Source organism: Cebus imitator, unplaced genomic scaffold (assembly GCF_001604975.1).
Source record: "Cebus imitator isolate Cc_AM_T3 unplaced genomic scaffold, Cebus_imitator-1.0 Scaffold138, whole genome shotgun sequence".
Classification (NCBI taxonomy): domain Eukaryota; kingdom Metazoa; phylum Chordata; class Mammalia; order Primates; family Cebidae; genus Cebus; species Cebus imitator.
The window spans coordinates 3,396,580-3,413,965 of record NW_016107453.1 but is presented as its reverse complement, the minus strand read 5'-3'; the positions used below and the strand labels follow the sequence as shown (position 1 = coordinate 3,413,965).

At 36.9% G+C, this 17,386-nt stretch overlaps 2 protein-coding genes and 1 pseudogene across 4 annotated transcripts in view; 2 read left to right on the top strand and 1 right to left on the bottom strand.

The window, feature by feature from the left end:
• CCT8 (chaperonin containing TCP1 subunit 8) overlaps nt 1-14,323 on the top strand; it is a 16,888-nt gene extending 2,565 nt beyond the window's left edge. For all 3 annotated transcript variants that reach the window (XM_017541926.2, XM_017541929.2, XM_037743251.1), the window contains exons 2-15: nt 1,101-1,191; nt 1,954-2,033; nt 3,757-3,906; nt 4,397-4,577; nt 4,691-4,752; nt 5,979-6,116; nt 7,269-7,447; nt 8,243-8,309; nt 8,385-8,472; nt 8,560-8,675; nt 9,224-9,295; nt 9,370-9,534; nt 10,131-10,250; nt 14,096-14,323. In XM_017541926.2, the coding sequence (XP_017397415.1) occupies nt 1,101-1,191; nt 1,954-2,033; nt 3,757-3,906; nt 4,397-4,577; nt 4,691-4,752; nt 5,979-6,116; nt 7,269-7,447; nt 8,243-8,309; nt 8,385-8,472; nt 8,560-8,675; nt 9,224-9,295; nt 9,370-9,534; nt 10,131-10,250; nt 14,096-14,173 (1,587 nt within the window). In that variant the 3' untranslated portion in view covers nt 14,174-14,323. The remainder of the gene's footprint in view (nt 1-1,100; nt 1,192-1,953; nt 2,034-3,756; nt 3,907-4,396; nt 4,578-4,690; nt 4,753-5,978; nt 6,117-7,268; nt 7,448-8,242; nt 8,310-8,384; nt 8,473-8,559; nt 8,676-9,223; nt 9,296-9,369; nt 9,535-10,130; nt 10,251-14,095) is intronic.
• Nucleotides 14,324-14,453: 130 nt separating this feature from the next.
• On the top strand, nt 14,454-15,640 carry LOC108313516 (annotated as a pseudogene).
• Nucleotides 15,641-16,603: 963 nt separating this feature from the next.
• The window catches only part of USP16 (ubiquitin specific peptidase 16), a 27,843-nt gene continuing 27,060 nt past the window's right edge, over nt 16,604-17,386 (bottom strand). Inside the window, exons 18-19 of the mRNA XM_017541924.2 lie at nt 17,121-17,277; nt 16,604-17,013 (exon numbers count right to left, since the gene is read on the bottom strand). Of these exons, the coding sequence (XP_017397413.2) occupies nt 16,892-17,013; nt 17,121-17,277 (279 nt within the window). The 3' untranslated portion in view covers nt 16,604-16,891. The remainder of the gene's footprint in view (nt 17,014-17,120; nt 17,278-17,386) is intronic.

The window sequence follows — 17,386 nt, the reverse complement described above, 5'->3', positions numbered from 1 at the left end:
AGTAGAGACGGGATTTCAGCATGTTGGCCAGGATGGTCTCGATCTCTTGACCTCGTGATGCACCCGCCTTGGCCTCCCAAAGTGCTGGGATTACAGGCGTGAGCCACCGCACCTGGCCGAAGATGCTTTTAAAGTAGTAGTTATGGGCAGGAGTTGGTGGCTCATACCTGTAATCCCAGCATTTTGGGAAGGGTGAGGTGAGTGGATCAATTAAGGCCAGGAGTTCCTGGCAGACGTGGCAAAAATCTTCTCTACCAAAAAAAAAATTATTTTAATTGCTTTCACTAGCCTCATTTAGCTGGTGGCTACTGTGTTGGGCAGCACAGCTCTGGAGAAATGTTCATATGTACAGTAGATTCATGAAACATATCTGAGGACTCAAGTAAATCCCAACTCAAGTCTAGTGTAGAATTTGTTAAGAATTTTTAGTGCTGTGAGCAATTCACTTTTTCAGTATGTACGCATTGGGATTGTATTGCAATTCAGAAAAATATTCAGCAGTCTGTATACTTTGTCCCTAAACACTTCTTGCTTTACAGAAGCCCAGATTCTAACACAATAAGAAAAATATTCCACATTTAACAGTTAGTTAGAAAATACTGATAAACTCTAGAAAGGAATTCTACTTGAAGTACCTCATACCCATTCTCTAAGTAGTCTTAGCATGCTTTCCTGTACTTTTGACTACTTTTAATAAAAAAATCATAGGCCTTATGATTTGATGTGCAAGTAGGTACCTGCGGTCCCCCAAAATGTTATACTTTATTCATTGAACTAGAGAGGAAATTTATGCATCATTTATGAATATCAGATGCCTTGTTTTATGTAAGTAAATCTTGTTTGATTGTCTCAACAGTCCTCTGAGGTAGGTACTATTATAATTACCTCATTTTACTAACAAAGAAATAGTCAGAAAATTGCCCCAATTTAAAAATAGCCAGAAAGCAAAGATTTGTAACCAGCCCTCCAGCGTTAAATACCCAAGTTATCCTCCCTCTTTATTAGAAAGAAGCAAGACATAAGCAAAGATATCTTGTATTTGAAAATTCTTGTTTCACTGTCCTGTCTAATTGGCGGAGTTTTTTTTTTTTTTTTAACAGCACTTTTCAGGATTAGAAGAGGCTGTGTATAGAAACATACAAGCTTGCAAGGAGCTTGCCCAAACTACTCGTACAGCATATGGACCAAATGGTAATTTCTAAATTAATATTTGTAAAGATACAGTAGTAGAATTTTGTCTGATAGCTCTTCTTTCAAACTTGTTCTGAGGATATTTATAGTATGGCTTTGGAAGTTAATTTGATAGCTCAATGAATAGTTCATTTCCAGTTTTATTTCTTAATTTTTCATCAACTCACACCTCTTTAGAAAAATAGGGATCGATATATTACTTTTTATCCTGTTGAGAGGGTAGAAAAATTATAACACTTTGATGAGTAAGATAGTACCTAATGTTCATTGTGACAAACACTAAATATAAAAGTGACGTAGTTTAAGGAAGAAAATTCCCTCCTTCCTCTTGCCTTCTACCAATTAAATTTAATTGATACAGTTTCATGGAATAAACATACAACTAAATATAGCAAGTGGATTATTTTGGCCTTTTTATATGTTAATTTCTATTGAGCACTGGCTGCATGACAATCATGTTGCAAATGGAACACAGAAACTAGCAAAAAATGTGAGATTTGGCATCTTATGTAGTAGTAAATACTGTAGGATGTTAGAAAGGAAAAAAAGAATATGGGTCTGCAGTCGATGATTGCCCATGGGGCTTTAAGATAAACTTGAGGAATAGCTAGTACATGTGTTCTTACAAAGCTATTTTTTTTTTATTTATATATATATTTTAATATACACATTTTTTTTTTTAAACTAGATTTTCCTGGGTATTTGGGAAAGGATTTGATTAATAATGGCTTTCTTTTTCTTTTTTTAACTTTTACTTTTGAGGAATGAACAAAATGGTTATCAACCACTTGGAGAAGTTGTTTGTGACAAATGATGCAGCGACTATTTTAAGAGAACTAGAAGTAAGTTTCTTTAAAAAGAGTCAAGAAATGTTTTGGTGACATCAAAATTCAGTAGATTTTAACTAGAAGAAAATCTCTTATTTCAGATTGGATAAGGATCTATTTTTCCAACTTGAAAATTTATTGTATAGATTGTTCAAATTACAAAGAGGCCTCTTTAGATTGAACATTTTAGCCCCTGAAATCTTAAAAATCTCATTATTAATTTATGGAAGGATTGATTGTGATACATTTGTTAATTATGATATGAAATTGATTACCATTGTCTTCATTCTATAGAATGACTCTGAAGTGAATTACTCCACAATGCAGAAACGTGTACATAAAACAGTGATTTTTAAAAAGATCAAACCCTTTAGTTTTATGTAAATAAAAACAATCAGTTTATGCCATTTTACTTTGTTCAGCTCTAGTTTTGCTATTAGAGTCCCTAAATTAGTTACTGTTAGGAGGGTTATAAGGAAGGTCTGGCACCTGAACAGGCAGAGAGCGCCATACCTCATCCCTGCCTTGTAATTAAAGGGTAACATATTCAGCCTCAGGGAATTTTCCTGAAACTAAGCCCTTGAAAGCACTAGAACTTAATCTTTTGTTTTAAATGAAACTACAGAAGAATCAACATTTCTCTATCCTCTTAAATAACAGTATATTCTTGGCTAGGCGCTATGGCTCACACCTGTAATCCCAGCACTTTGGGAGGCCGAGGTAGTTGGATCACCCAAGGTCAGGGGTTCGAGAATAGCCTGGCCAACACGGTGAAACCCTGTATTTAATAACAATAGAAAAAAAATTAACTGAGCATGGTGGCACACCCCTGTAATCCCAGCTACTCAGGAGGCTGGGGCAGGAGAATTGCTTGAACCTGGGAGGCAGAGGTTGCCATGAGCCGAGATTCTGCCACCACACTCCAGCCTGGGTGACAGAGCAAGACCCCATCTAAGAAAAACCCAATATATTCTTAAAGAATTTAAAAGTTAAATTTTAACTCCACAAAACATTTGTGCAAGAATTTGTCATTGTGAATGTTAATTTTGTACACGGATATCTCAGGAGTTATTAAAGTACGGTGGTGATAGTGTCAAAGTAATAAAATCACAGAGCTGACATTTTATAGTTTTCTCCATGTTCTCAGTTGTTACTCGTTGACTTGTTTCATGGTATCTAAAATTAAATCCTAAGAATAAAATCCAAAAATAAAAAATTAAAAAAATAAAATCCACGTAAAATTGTCATATTTTAAGAAAAATTGTATATTCCCCCCTTTCTTTAAACAACAAATGATAGTTCTTACAACAAGAATGTATAGTAAAATAGATATTGAAACTTATGAACAAATTAAGTGTTATCTATTTTAGTTCTCCTGAAGGCTTTTTAAAAAATGTCTAGGAAAAAGACAAATAAAAAAAAAGAAAAAGATGTCTAGGTTTGGTGATTGTAATTACTTTGTTTTTTAATTTAGTGAAATACATATGCTGAAGTGGCACTGTATGTACAGGCCATCAAAAGAGGATCACTTTGAAATTCTTATTTATAGTGATACATTTGTGCTGATTGGCATAAAGGGACTTGGATTTTTTTCTCGTGACCACGCCATAAGTATTGTAATAGCAGTGTGATCAAATGGAGTTACAGGAAAATTGGAGCCTGTTTAAGAAATGGAACTGAACAGTTTTATGTTGCTTTAAGGATCTGATGTTTAACTTGATACTATCTTTTATACTAGGTACAGCATCCTGCAGCAAAAATGATTGTAATGGCCTCTCATATGCAAGAACAAGAAGTTGGAGATGGCACAAACTTTGTTCTGGTATTTGCTGGAGCTCTTTTGGAATTAGCTGAAGAACTTCTGAGGATTGGCCTGTCAGTTTCAGAGGCAAGTGTTCATTTTATAATGTACTCCTACTTAATTTTTGTATACATATGCACCTGCTTAAAACATAAACTAAAATCATTATTATAGTAGTAGCTAACGTTTACTGAGGAGTTTGCTCTGTACCAGCCATTATAGTACATATTCTTCATATGCAGTATCATTTTAGCCTCACAAAAACTCTTGTTAGTAAGGCCTGTAATCCCATTTTACCTATTCCCATTGTTTTTCCACTTTATTTTGGATGAGAAAACAGACTAAAATTTTTAAAATTTTACCCAAGATTTCGTAGCTAGTGAGTCAGGTAGAGTTAAGATTCAAATTTGGGCTGTTGTCTAAGCCTCCATTCATGACTAGTAGAGTCTTCCATCTGTATTATTCCGAAGTATATTCTTTGTCATTTTATATCAAAAATAGATATCCATAAGCATTGGACTACCAAAATAAGCTACTGTAAGTCATGTCAGAATAAGAAATGTCATTTATGTTTTAGGTCATAGAAGGTTATGAAATAGCCTGCAGAAAAGCCCATGAGATTCTTCCTAATTTGGTGTGTTGTTCTGCAAAAAACCTTCGAGATGTTGATGAAGTCTCATCTCTACTTCGTACCTCCATAATGAGTAAACAATATGGTAATGAAGTGTTTCTGGCCAAGCTTATTGCTCAGGCATGCGGTAAGTAAATATCAGTAAATGGAAAGATCCAAAATAAAAATATCTTTAACATGACTAGATATTTTCTCTGTTGTCCTAAAATAATCTTTTGATATATCTCATTTTCTTAACAGTATCTATTTTTCCTGATTCCGGCCATTTCAATGTTGATAACATCAGAGTTTGTAAAATTCTGGTGAGTAAAAAATGCATTAATGCCACGTCTCTAGGTCAGTATTTTGTTTTTGTTGTTGTTGTTGTTGTTGCTGTTTGTTGTGCCAAAAAAAAAAAAATTGTGTTAATCTAAACCTAAATGTTGCTTTATGATTTGGACACTTAGGCCTTTTTTCAAGGCGTTATTTTATAACATTTTGATACTGTTAAGTTGTAATAATACTACTACCTATTTAAATTTAAAAGAATTTTGACATATTGTCTCCTTATAAAGTCATTTTCTGTGATGTGGGTTTGAGAATAATGTATAAACAAAAAGTTTTTAGGGGGACGGAGTCTTTCTCTGTCGCCCAGTGTGATATAGGCTCACTGCAACCTCCACCTCCTGGGTTCAAGCAGTTCTCCTGCCTCAGCCTCCTTAATAGCAGGGATTACAGGCACGTGCCACCACACCCAGCTAATTTTTCACCGTGTTGGTCAGGCTGGTCTCGAACTTCTGACCTTGTTATCTGCCCACCTGGGCCTCTTAAAAGGCTGGGATTATAGGCATGAGCCACTGTACCCGGCCCAAAATACTAATTTTTTGTGTTCTTCATATTATTCAGAATTATAATAAGCTTCGAAGACAATTTTGAGTGGGGTGGAAGTTGTTCTATTCCTCTTCAGTAGTAGAATTCACACCTTAATGTTAGTATTGAAATATTAAAGTATATTTTTAATAAAATGTGCTTGATAGAGTAAAACCTGTCATTGGAATGGTTTTAGTTTTGCACATTGGCATTCTGATTGTTAATATGAATCTAGCTTGTAAGTACTACATGCGCTCTCTCTGAAGATACTCATATGTGTTCCATGTTTGCTGTTTCCCTCCACGTACTCCCAGCTTTTCCCATTAAACTGTTAAGCTTGTGAGAACAGAATCTTTGCTTTGTTCTGTGTTGTATTTGCAGTATTGGCGGCTGTGCCTACTATACTGGCACCAAGCACTAGGTGACTGAATGGCTAGGAGCAGTTCTCTGCCTTTGGTTCTTCCCAGTACACTCAAGGACCTCCCCTCCATAACAGTGATTTCTGCCTCGAGCAGAATGGTGTGCTTTGTCCACTACCTCACCCCTTATCCCAGAAGTCACTGCCTTGGTTTATGATTTTATTTTAGAAAGGGATATTTTTGGTACGTTTAGAATCACAGTTTAACCGTTAACGTTGTTTTCATGAGATTGCTGATGGTTTTGGTATTCAATTCCTTAGGGCTCTGGTATCAGTTCTTCTTCAGTATTGCATGGCATGGTTTTTAAGAAGGAAACCGAAGGTGATGTAACATCTGTCAAAGATGCAAAAATAGCAGTGTACTCTTGTCCTTTCGACGGCATGATAACAGAAACTAAGGTATGTAGACTTCAAACCTTAAAAGTAAAAATTTGGGTTAACACTTTCAGATTGTTTGAGTTAGCTCTTAAATCAGTAAGTACTTCTTAATTACTCAACACTGCAGGATCTTAGCTGTTTTTTATGCCAGATTTATATTCTTTGAATATCCAATTCAACTGCTGAACATAAAACTTGAAATATAAAGATGGTGGCCATTTATTTATATTCTGACATACAGCCTTTAACCTCTAGTAGAGCTTATACATTCAACAAGAGAAAGATTATGAGAATGTGAGTACTTTGTGTGCTGCTCTTCACGAAAATAAAAAAAAATTTGACATTCTGTAGCATCCTGGAACGATATACTAATATAATTTGAAAATGATAGGTATGTTTCTAAAAATATATACGTTAGAAAGTTTGAAGTTTGTGATTATAGTCAGTAGTGGCTGACTTCATCTCTAGAATTTATGAAATTCAAATTGTTGACAGTTTTAAAAGAGATGGGTCTGGTCATTTGGTCCACTTAATTAATTAATTAATTTGTTTGTTTGAGAGAGTCTTGCTCTGTCACCCAGGGTGGATTGCAGTGGTGCGATCTTGACTCATGGCAACTTCCACCTCCTGGGTTCAAGCGATTTCCGACTAATTTTTGTATTTTTAGTAGAGACGGGGTTTGACCATGTTGGCCAGGCTGGTCTCGAATTCCTGACCTCAAGTGATCCACCTGCCTCGGCCTCCCAGAGTGCTAGGATTACAGGCGTGAGCCACTACCCGGCCTAGTCCACATTTTAGAAAAGGTTTGAGAACCACAACGTTGTTTTGGTAACACTAGTTAACCTTTGTCAAAAGACAAACACTAGGACACCTGTCTGACATACTTAAAGTAAAAGTACTTCTCCAGCTTTTCCACCAAAGTACTTCAAAAGTAGATGCATCTGTTTTGAGAGGAGGTTCTAGAAGTAATCTGAGTTTCTGTCAATTTCACAAAGATTTTGTATTTTGCTCCTTCATAATACACATTTATCTTCATATTTATTTTGTCAAACCTTTAAATTATTTCTTCAGTAAACTAATTATCTTATGACTTTGAACACCAATGTAGTGAAATGATTTTTTTTTTTCAACATGTGAAATGATTTTAAAGGGAATATTTGCTTGATTTGCCAGGGAACAGTATTGATAAAGACTGCTGAAGAATTGATGAATTTTAGTAAGGGAGAAGAAAACCTCATGGATGCACAAGTCAAAGCTATTGCTGATACTGGTGCAAATGTCGTAGTAACAGGTGGTAAAGTGGCAGACATGGCTCTTCATTATGCAAACAAATATAATATCATGTTAGTGAGGTAAGAAAAAGCCGAATTCTTTTTACCTGTATTATAAATGGTTTTTTGGTGATGAAAACACTAAACAAAATAGACCATGAAGACTGTTCCTAAAGGGAAAGTATAGGTATTAGGTCAAATAGCAAAAGGGCTTAGGTTGGAGAGGGGTCAGGAAAGGCCTCTGAGAAAACAAATTTAAGCTGAGAGCTTGAAGGACCAATTACCAGATATTTGAAAAGGAAGAGGTAAAACCATTCCAGGCAAAAGGGACAACTTGTCTAAAGAGACTAGACACAAGCTTGGTGCATTGCCTATCAAGTGTGGAGTAAGGAAAATTCCCTTTAATACATGAACACATTTAATGTGTGCACTAGACAACTTACCCATCATCCCTAGTACCCAATAAAATGTCCAAAATAAATCACTGTACTTTTCTTCACAGAACATTGATTGCACAGAGTAAAGCAAAAATTTTCTACATACTGTTGAGTTTTGTAAAGTTTTCCTGGTGTTTTAGAACTACAAGCCACTGGCAATCTAAAGTGACTTCAGTTCTCCCAATTCTAGAACAATGCTATACAACACAGACTTAAGATGTGGTATTATTGGCCGGACTCATTTGCAGGGTCAGGAATGAGCTTCTTGGCCTCAGTGTTAATTGCAGTCCAGATGTGTTCTTGAGTTTAAATCCATTGTCAAAAGAATGTGACTTGGGGGCTGGTGTACAGGTTCCTCTTTAATTTATGCTTTATATGCTATCTGAAATTAAAATCAAATGGATTAAAACTTTTATTAAGGTCTTTGTGTTTTTTAAAGGCTAAACTCAAAATGGGATCTCCGAAGACTATGTAAAACAGTTGGTGCTACAGCTCTTCCTAGATTGGTATGTATTTTAGAAAGCACTAAAAGATAGTTGAACGTGGTTGAATTTTTTATTAAAAAAGTCACTTTCTTACAGACACCTCCTGTCCTTGAAGAAATGGGACACTGTGACAGTGTTTACCTCTCAGAAGTTGGAGATACTCAGGTGGTGGTTTTTAAGCATGGTATGTAAGAACGGTAAAACATGTACATAAGTGGGGAGTTTTTAGCTTCTTTTATTTAATCACTAAATATATTTAATTTTTTAATAGAAAAGGAAGATGGTGCCATTTCTACCATAGTACTTCGAGGCTCTACGGACAATCTGATGGATGATATAGAAAGGGCAGTAGATGATGGTGTTAATACTTTCAAAGTTCTCACAAGGGTCAGTATTAGCAATAATGTTAGTACTTTGTAAGGTCTGAGTACCTCATATGGTCTTAAAAGTATGGTTGACAGACTCATGAACATCATGAGAACTTCAGAATAAGTGGTTTATATGAAGTGAAGCTCCTGTTTTTGTTTTTACCTGAGACTTAAGAGTCCACTGCTATTAAATATGATAGTTCCTAAAAAAGATTGTACAGAAGAGTTAATAGCAAAGCAGAACTTTAAAAGAAAATTGTGTATGGTTATTTTCCATTATAATGTGCTTTTAGTTGGTAAAGCAGTTCTTAGTGCTATATCTCGATATGCAAAAAAAGATAATGGTGCTTTGCCCATTCAGTCCTTTTCATATACCAGACTGTGTACTAAGAAAATTTGCCCCACCCACTCATTATATACCAAATTTATAATTTGTATTTGAGTAACAATGCCTGATTAAAAACTCCTGTTTGGTGGGGTACTGGAATATGAAAAGATTAGAAAAATGCAAACTGCTTTTTAGTAACTTTTTTCTTTCTTTTTTTTTTTGTGGGGGACTACATACAGGATAAGCGTCTTGTACCCGGAGGTGGAGCAACAGAAATTGAGTTAGCCAAACAGATTACGTCATATGGAGAGGTATAGCTCTTTCTGCATAAATTGACTTTCCGTAGCTTGAATAAAATGCAGTAATTAACACATTTTTGTTTTAGACATGTCCTGGACTTGAACAGTATGCTATTAAGAAGTTTGCTGAGGCATTTGAAGCTATTCCCCGGGCACTGGCAGAAAACTCTGGAGTTAAGGCCAATGAAGTAATCTCTAAACTTTATGCAGTACATCAAGAAGGAAATAAAAATGTTGGATTAGATATTGAGGTATTTGAAAAAAAACACTGAACTTAAATTGCTTTAATTTGGGAATGCACAACCTAAAAATAGTGTGGACTAGAGGAAAAATCAATGAGAAACACTGTTCTGATTTGGGAGCAGATTATTTTTAGTTTTTACATAGATTGTCTGATGGAGGAAAGTTTCATTTTCCTTCTGTTTTATTGATAGCCTTTCGTTCTATAGTGTGTAGTCAGCCCAGTTCTTACCCATTGATTCAACCAACCACAGATTGAAAATATTTGGAAAAACTAAAGACATTTAAAAATACAGTATAACAACTATTTATGCTATGTTAGATACTATAATTAATCTGGAAATGATTTAAGGTATATTAGAGGATATGCATAGATTATATCTAGACATGTCATTTTATATAAGGGGCTTCAGCATCCACAGATTTTGGCATCCTTGGGTGGGGGTCCTAGAACCAGTTGTCACATACTAAAGGATGACTTTGTAAGGTAGTACTGTGCTTGTTTACTTTCTAGTACTATTTAAGGTGCTATATGGGGCTTTTTGTTGAGTATAAACATTTTCACATAAAAGGATTGTAAATAAAGGATGAAAATTGTGTTTGACAGGCTGAAGTACCTGCTGTAAAGGACATGTTGGAAGCTGGTATTCTAGATACTTACCTGGGAAAATACTGGGCTATCAAACTCGCCACTAATGCTGCAGTCACTGTACTTAGAGTGGATCAGGTGAGCAAAGTGAAATTTTGATCTTTAAAAGTACTCATTTGCATATGGTTCAAGTGTATTTTCTCAGAACTAGAACATAGCATAGTTCTAATTTAAAGGATTCTTAGCTGGGCGCGGTGGCTCAAGCCTGTAATCCCAGCACTGTGGGAGGCCGAGGCGGGTGGATCACGAGGTCAAGAGATCGAGACCATCCTGGTCAACATGGTGAAACCCCGTCTCTACTAAAAATACAAAAAATTAGCTGGGCATGGTGGCGCGTGCCTGTAATCCCAGCGACTCAGGAGGCTGGGGCAGGAGAATTGCCTGAACCCAGGAGGCGGAGGTTGCGGTGAGCCGAGATCGCGCCATTGCACTCCAGCCTGGGTAACAAGAGCGAAACTCCGTCTCAAAAAAAATAAATAAATAAAAATAAAAATAAAGGATTCTTAGTCTTCACATGTTAGACATACTAAAGTGCCCCCACTCCTCCAAGTTTTTTCTTCTATTGTAAATTGTATTGAATATATTACAACTAATTTAAAATGTAGATCTTTCCACTGAAAGAATCCTTTGCCATTTTAAGTAGGAATCGGTGGAACAAATGTAATTTACATTTATGATTTTCAAACCTTTTAGCCTTAGAACCCCTTTGTACAAAAAATTTAGAGAGTAAATTTAATATATAATACTAAGATGAAATGTGGAAGGACTGTAAAGCCCTCAAGCAGACATTGCAGACTACCAACTTGAAGGAAAATGAAGTCTCTAGCTGTGTAGATAAGAGGACTGGGTATTTAAAATTCTTTTCTGCTATGACAAATATAGCTTAAGGTACTAAAAGATGTTAAAGGTGTTTAAAATCATATTTCTACCTTTTTTTTTTTTTTTAAGAATGTGGTAGACTGTTCTATATATAGAAGTAAATCTGAATTCGTATTTTTCCAAAAGGCATTTTCTTGTAGACTTAATTAAATCAATTTCTCCACAAAATTCTAGAAGTAATTAAAAAGCAATGACTATTTGTAAGTACTTAATAGAAAATTTTGATTTGCTAATGGTATAGTATAAAATCCATTAGGTAAAAGTTATGTCATATAAAAGTTGGAGTAAGTCTTAGGTAGAAATCAGTGGAAAGACAATTCAACTTCTAAACACAGTAAGGACCAGTTGGTGGTAATTATAAAAATTTTATTCTTTATAAAAGGAAGAACTATGATAGCTAAAGATGACCAAGAAATGGAACTGGATATTTAGTTTCAAGTCTTTGGAAATAAGCAGAAACTAGATGTTTGTGTACCAGATTAATAGAGGTTTCTCTATCACCTTATTAGGTGGTTTTCAATGGAAGAATATGGTGTTTTGAGTTTTTAAATAAAGATAACAGAAATCTAAGGAACTATTTATTCTAGAAATTAGAATGTGGCTAAGAATAAAAGGGGGGACCAAAAATAGGGATAGGAGAAGCTAAGTAGACCGCAGCATAAGGTAAGCAGAAATTCCAACAGTGTTAGGAACTTTGAAGGTCATCCAAGCGAGACAATAACAACCTTGATCACAAAGGCATGTTGAATTTTGGCTTTAAACTAGGAACTCTGCTTTGTCTTATGTTAGAGGAAGTTGTTGGTTGATGTGTGCCCCCAGTCTTTGCACTCTATATAAAAGTATGTAGCTAAAGAACCCATCCAACTATATTAACCAGTTTGTTTATATAGTGTGTAGTATAACGAATCTAAATTTGTATAGTATATATTCTGGAAAAGGAATTACAAATCAGGCTTGAAGCATTGGATAGTGTAGTACAGGCTGGATTAATCTTTGTTTGAATGTCTGTTTCACTAGTTCTCAAAGTATGGTCCCAAAATCGACAGCATCAACATCACCTGAGAACTTGTTAGATAATGATAGATTCTCAGGCAGATATAGTGACTCACACCTGTAGTCCCAGCTACTCAGGAGGCTGAGGTGAGAGGATCACTTGAGCCCAGGATTTGAAGGTTGCGGTGAGCTGTGATCACATCATGGCACTCCAGCCTGGTTGACATAGTGACAGTCCATCTCTATAAAACTAAAAATAAGAAATACAGATTCTTGGATGTCACTCCAGACCCACTGAAATGCTGAAAGAGGCCTGGCAGTCTATTTTAATGAGTACTTTGATTATGTTACTCACTGAAGTTTGGGAACTACTTGTTTTAGTTCCTGTTTAAAATCAAGGTGCACTTAGGTTCTAAAATACACTTAATGCCTTTAATTCAATCTGAAATTACTCTCAATCAGTAACATGTTGTTCTGAGAATTTCAGGTTTAGGTATTTCCCCCCCCCCCCCTTTTTTAAGCTAAAGTCTTACTCTATCACCCAGGCTGGAGTAGAGTGGCACAATCATAGCTCACCACAGCCTTAAAATCCTGAGATCCAGTGATTCTCCTGTCTTAGCCTTCCAAATAGCTGGGACTGTAGGCAGGTGCTGCCATGGCTGGCTGATACTTTTAGTTTTTGTAGACTAGGTCTCATTGTGTTGCCCAGGCTGGTCTCAAACTCCCAGCCTCAGGCCTTGGCCTCCCAAAGTGCTAGGATTACAGGTATGAGCCACTGTGCCCAGCTCAGGTTTGCTTTTCGTAATTGCTTTCCGGTCGGGCACGGTGGCTTATGCTTGTAATCCCAGCACTTTGGGAGGTCAAGATGGGCAGATCATGTTTGAGGTCAGGAGTTCGAGACCAGCCTGGCCAACATAGTGAAACCCTGTCTCTACTAAAAACACAAAAATTATCCAGGTGTGGCGGTGGGTGTCTGTAATCCCAGCTACTCGGGAGGCTGAGGCAAGAGAATCAGACTTGAACCCAGGAGGCAGAGGTTGCAGTGGGCCGAAATCGCGCCACTGCACTCTAGCCTGGGGAACAGAGCAAGATTCCCATCTCAAAAAAAAATAAACCCAGGCTCACACCTGTAATCCCAGCACTTTGGGAGGCAGGCGGATCAAGAGGTCAGGAGATCACGACTATCCTAGACAACATGGTGAAACCCTGTCTCTACTAAAAATACAAAAAAAAAAAAAAAAAAAAAAAATAGCTGGGCTTGGTGGTGCGTGTCTGTAGTCCCAGCTACTGGGGAGGCTGAGGCAGCAGAATTGCTTGAAAGCTGGAGGCGGAGGCTGCAGTGAGCCAAGATCGTGCCACTGCACTTCATTCAGCCTGGCAATAGAGCAAGATTCCGTCTCAAAAAAAAGTTGTCCAGTTTGTGATGCTTGAAACACAAGCTAAAACCCATTTTAGATAAAGTAAGGAGAGGTTTGGAGCATTTTTTTTTAAGTTACCAGGGAACTAAGTGCTTAGTTTTTTGTTCATGAAAACTTCCTGCTACTTGAATGGTTCTCATTTACAGATTTTAGAAAATTTCAGTGTTAAACTTAGTATATATTTATGTATCAACTACTTTAGATTATAATGGCAAAGCTGGCAGGTGGACCTAAAGCTCCTAAACCACAAGGATATTGGGACAAAGATGGTTGGCAAGACGAATCTCATATATAAATAGCAAATCAGGTGCCAAACGGATTGATACCAGTGATGCATGCACTTATTTTCACTTTCAGCTTATTGAGTTACTGAAGTGCATGTCTCAGAAAGTTCACTAATCTGTGAATTTTGTTGCTATTATCCACAAAAGCAGTAAACTTTCTCATGCTGCTGGAAGTTTACAATTTAATTTCTAACAAGGGAGCTAGCAAACTCTGCTATAGTGTTTTGATATGCAGTACATAATTATATTAGGAAGATTGCTTAACCTTGAGTCAGGCTAATAGAAGGATTCTTTTCATTCTAAAGGTTGAGTTTATAAGCATACTCTTGTGTGATTCTTTTTTATACAGATCATCATGGCAAAACCAGCTGGTGGGCCTAAGCCTCCAAGTGGGAAGAAAGACTGGGATGATGACCAAAATGATTGAAATTGGCATAATTTTTACTGTGGGTGAAAGCTGTATTTGTAGTAGTAGTCTAGGAATCGCCTGATGTTTTCTTATTCTCCTTAAATTAAGAGGTGTTTTGTGTTTGTATTCTTGGCTGGATGTTATAATAAACATGTTGTTACTGTCAAAGCCTTATTGTCTAATGACCACTGTTATCGGCTCTAAAAGACTATGTTCCTCCTTTCAACCTTGTTAATCACTTTAGCTGTGGGACTTAATCACTTCGGTAAGTAGAGGCCTGCCTCCCATGTATATCTGGCCTACTGGCCATTTGTGTAAATAAATAAATGTTATTGGAAAACAGGCTCATACCATTACATATTGCCTGCGGTTGCTTTCTAACAAGGGAGTGGCAGCATTCAAGTATTTTTGACAAGAGACCAAATGGGCCTACAAAGCCTAAAATATTTACTATCTATCTGGCCCTCTACAGGAAAGATCTGCCAACACCTGAACTAATTTCCAGATTGTTTTTGTCACAGCTCTGGAATTCCTGACTCAAGGTGACTTGTTTCAATAGCAATTAATAATTTGTTGATATTCTTAGTAAAGTACAAAAAAGATGCTTATAGCCGGGCGCGGTGGCTCAAGCCTGTAATCCCAGCACTTTGGGAGGCCGAGGCGGGTGGATCACGAGGTCGAGAGATCGAGACCATCCTGGTCAACATGGTGAAACCCCGTCTCTACTAAAAAATACAAAAAATTAGCTGGGCATGGTGGTGCGTGCCTGTAATCCCAGCGACTCGGGAGGCTGAGGCAGGAGAATTGCCTGAACCCAGGAGGCGGAGGTTGCGATGAGCCGAGATCGCGCCATTGCACTCCAGCCTGGGTAACAAGAGCGAAACTCTGTCTCAAAAAAAAAAAAAAAAAAAAAAAAAAAAAAAAAAAAAAAAAAAAAAAAAAAAAAAAAAAAAAAAAAAAAAAAAAAAAAAAAAAAAGATGCTTATAACTGAAAATAGATCTGACGTGTACAAAATTAAGCAAGTTAGTTTTCATAAAGCAGATCCTATTTTTGTTAAAGAACGTTGGCTGAAATTTGGAGGCCTGCTGGGAACAGGACTTATAAAAGGAACTACGTCTGGAAGGCTGTGGTCCAAGGCTATTTTTGCCAGCTATCAGCGGGGTCTCCAGAACCAAAGGGAGCACACAGCTCTTCCTAAAATTGAAGGTGTTTATGCCCGAGATGAAACAATTCTATTTGGGCAAGAGATGTGCTTATGTATACAAAGCAAAGAAGAACACAGTGACTCCTGGTGGCAAACCAAACAAAACCAGAGTAATCTGGGGAAAGGTAACTCAGGCCCAGGAAAACAGTGGCATGGTTCGTGCCAAATTCCGAAGCAACCTTCCTGCTAAGGCCATTGGACACAGAATCCGAGTGATGCTGTACCCCTCAAGGATTTAGAACTAATGAAAAGTCAATAAATGTGGATTTGTGCCCTTGTAAAAAAAAAAAAAAAATTAACATTATAAATTATACTGAATTGCATAGGACATGTCCTGCCATATGTGTTGGTTATGTAAGGTTCTTAATACTGTTTGAAATTGTGTGTGTATATTTTTCCTTGAGACGGTGTCGCTCTGTCATGCAGGCTGGAGTGCAGTGGTGAGATCTGTTCACTGCAACCTCCACCACTCTTGGGCTCAGACAGTCCACCCACCTCAGCCCCCCAAAAAGCTGGGGACACAGGCACACACCACCACACTTGGCTAGTTTTAAAGTTTTTGTAGAGATAGGGTCTCACTATGTTACCAAGGCTGGTCTCAAACTCCTGGGCTCAAGGTATCCTGCCTTCACCTCCCAGAGTGCTGGGATTACAAGCATGCCACTGTGCCAGCCTGTTTTTAGTTCTCTCCAAGAGATTTTAGAAGCTATGTGGCTGACTGGGTGTTAGATAAACTCAACAGATGTTAGGAATGATAAAACTCTCACTACTGCCACAGTAAGTTATAAGTGTTCATTGTATATCAAAGTCATCCTAATAACCTTACAAGAAGTTCAGAGAGGCTTGGTGTCCTTAGGCTCTTTGGGTTGCATGTAACTCAATCACTGGCTGACTGACTTGGGACAGTTCCTAGGCTTTCTCTGGTATGCTGGTATTAAAGGGGAATGGTAACCAGTTATACTCCTAGGAGTGAGACTAGTTTGTCTTCTATCTGTCCTAGGTCAGTTGACCACTGGCACAGAGCAAATACAAACTAAGGCCTTATATACCCCAGCTTTTGCACACTATGGCTTCAGAAGGATTATAAATAAACATTTCTCCCATTCTGCTGCCAACATCTATGCTTGTAAAATTAACACACTCGTAATGAAACTTCATTAGCCAGTCTGATGAAACATTTTTAAAGTGTTATCTAGTAGGGTAAGTCAATAGAAGCTAAAATCTTCTCAGTAATAAAACAAAGTTTGGGGTAAGTCAGTTTATTGATGTGATCTATCGCCCAGACATTAAACACAGAAGACTTAAGTAATTCAGGATTTCCTTTCCAGAAACAAAGTGGGAATAAAAACCACCATAACAATACAAAACCATTTTAAGTTTTTAGGTATTTTTCCCTTCAATATTTAAATAAACATGATTTCTTCTGGCATGTATTTAATGTTAGGTCAACATGATTTTAGTCTTTATACTTTATTGTTATTTCAGCCATTATAAAAGCCATAAATGTGTTTCCAGAGAATGCACTTTGATATTAGAATATTCTCTCATAAAATAGGAGGTATGCTTGTGAGTTTAGTACTTTACTTGTAGGCACAGCTTGCACGTGTGTGTCGCTGATGTGAAACCACTGCCCTTTTGATTCCATTTCAAAATCTGTCAAAAGGAAATAAAAAATCAAACATAAATGGAAAGATTCAAGCTGATTACTTTTTGGTTATACCATAATCTGTTAAGTGCCTGAATTTTCCAAGACATCTTACCTTGTGGAATATCACCGTGAAGAACAAGATTAGAGAGATGACTATTTGCAGTTCTTGCCTTGGCATAGGCAGTGTAATGCCCCGACCTCATAGTACCACTGTGTTCCACAACTCCATATAAGGAATATAGTACCCTTGTATTTTCTTCTGCAACATTCTATAAAAATGAGTAGAATCCAAAAGTTAGTTCTAGTTCCATTTACACAGATGTCATTGGCAAGTCAAGTTTATACTATGGAAAGGGTCTTTTTTTTTTTTTTTTTTTT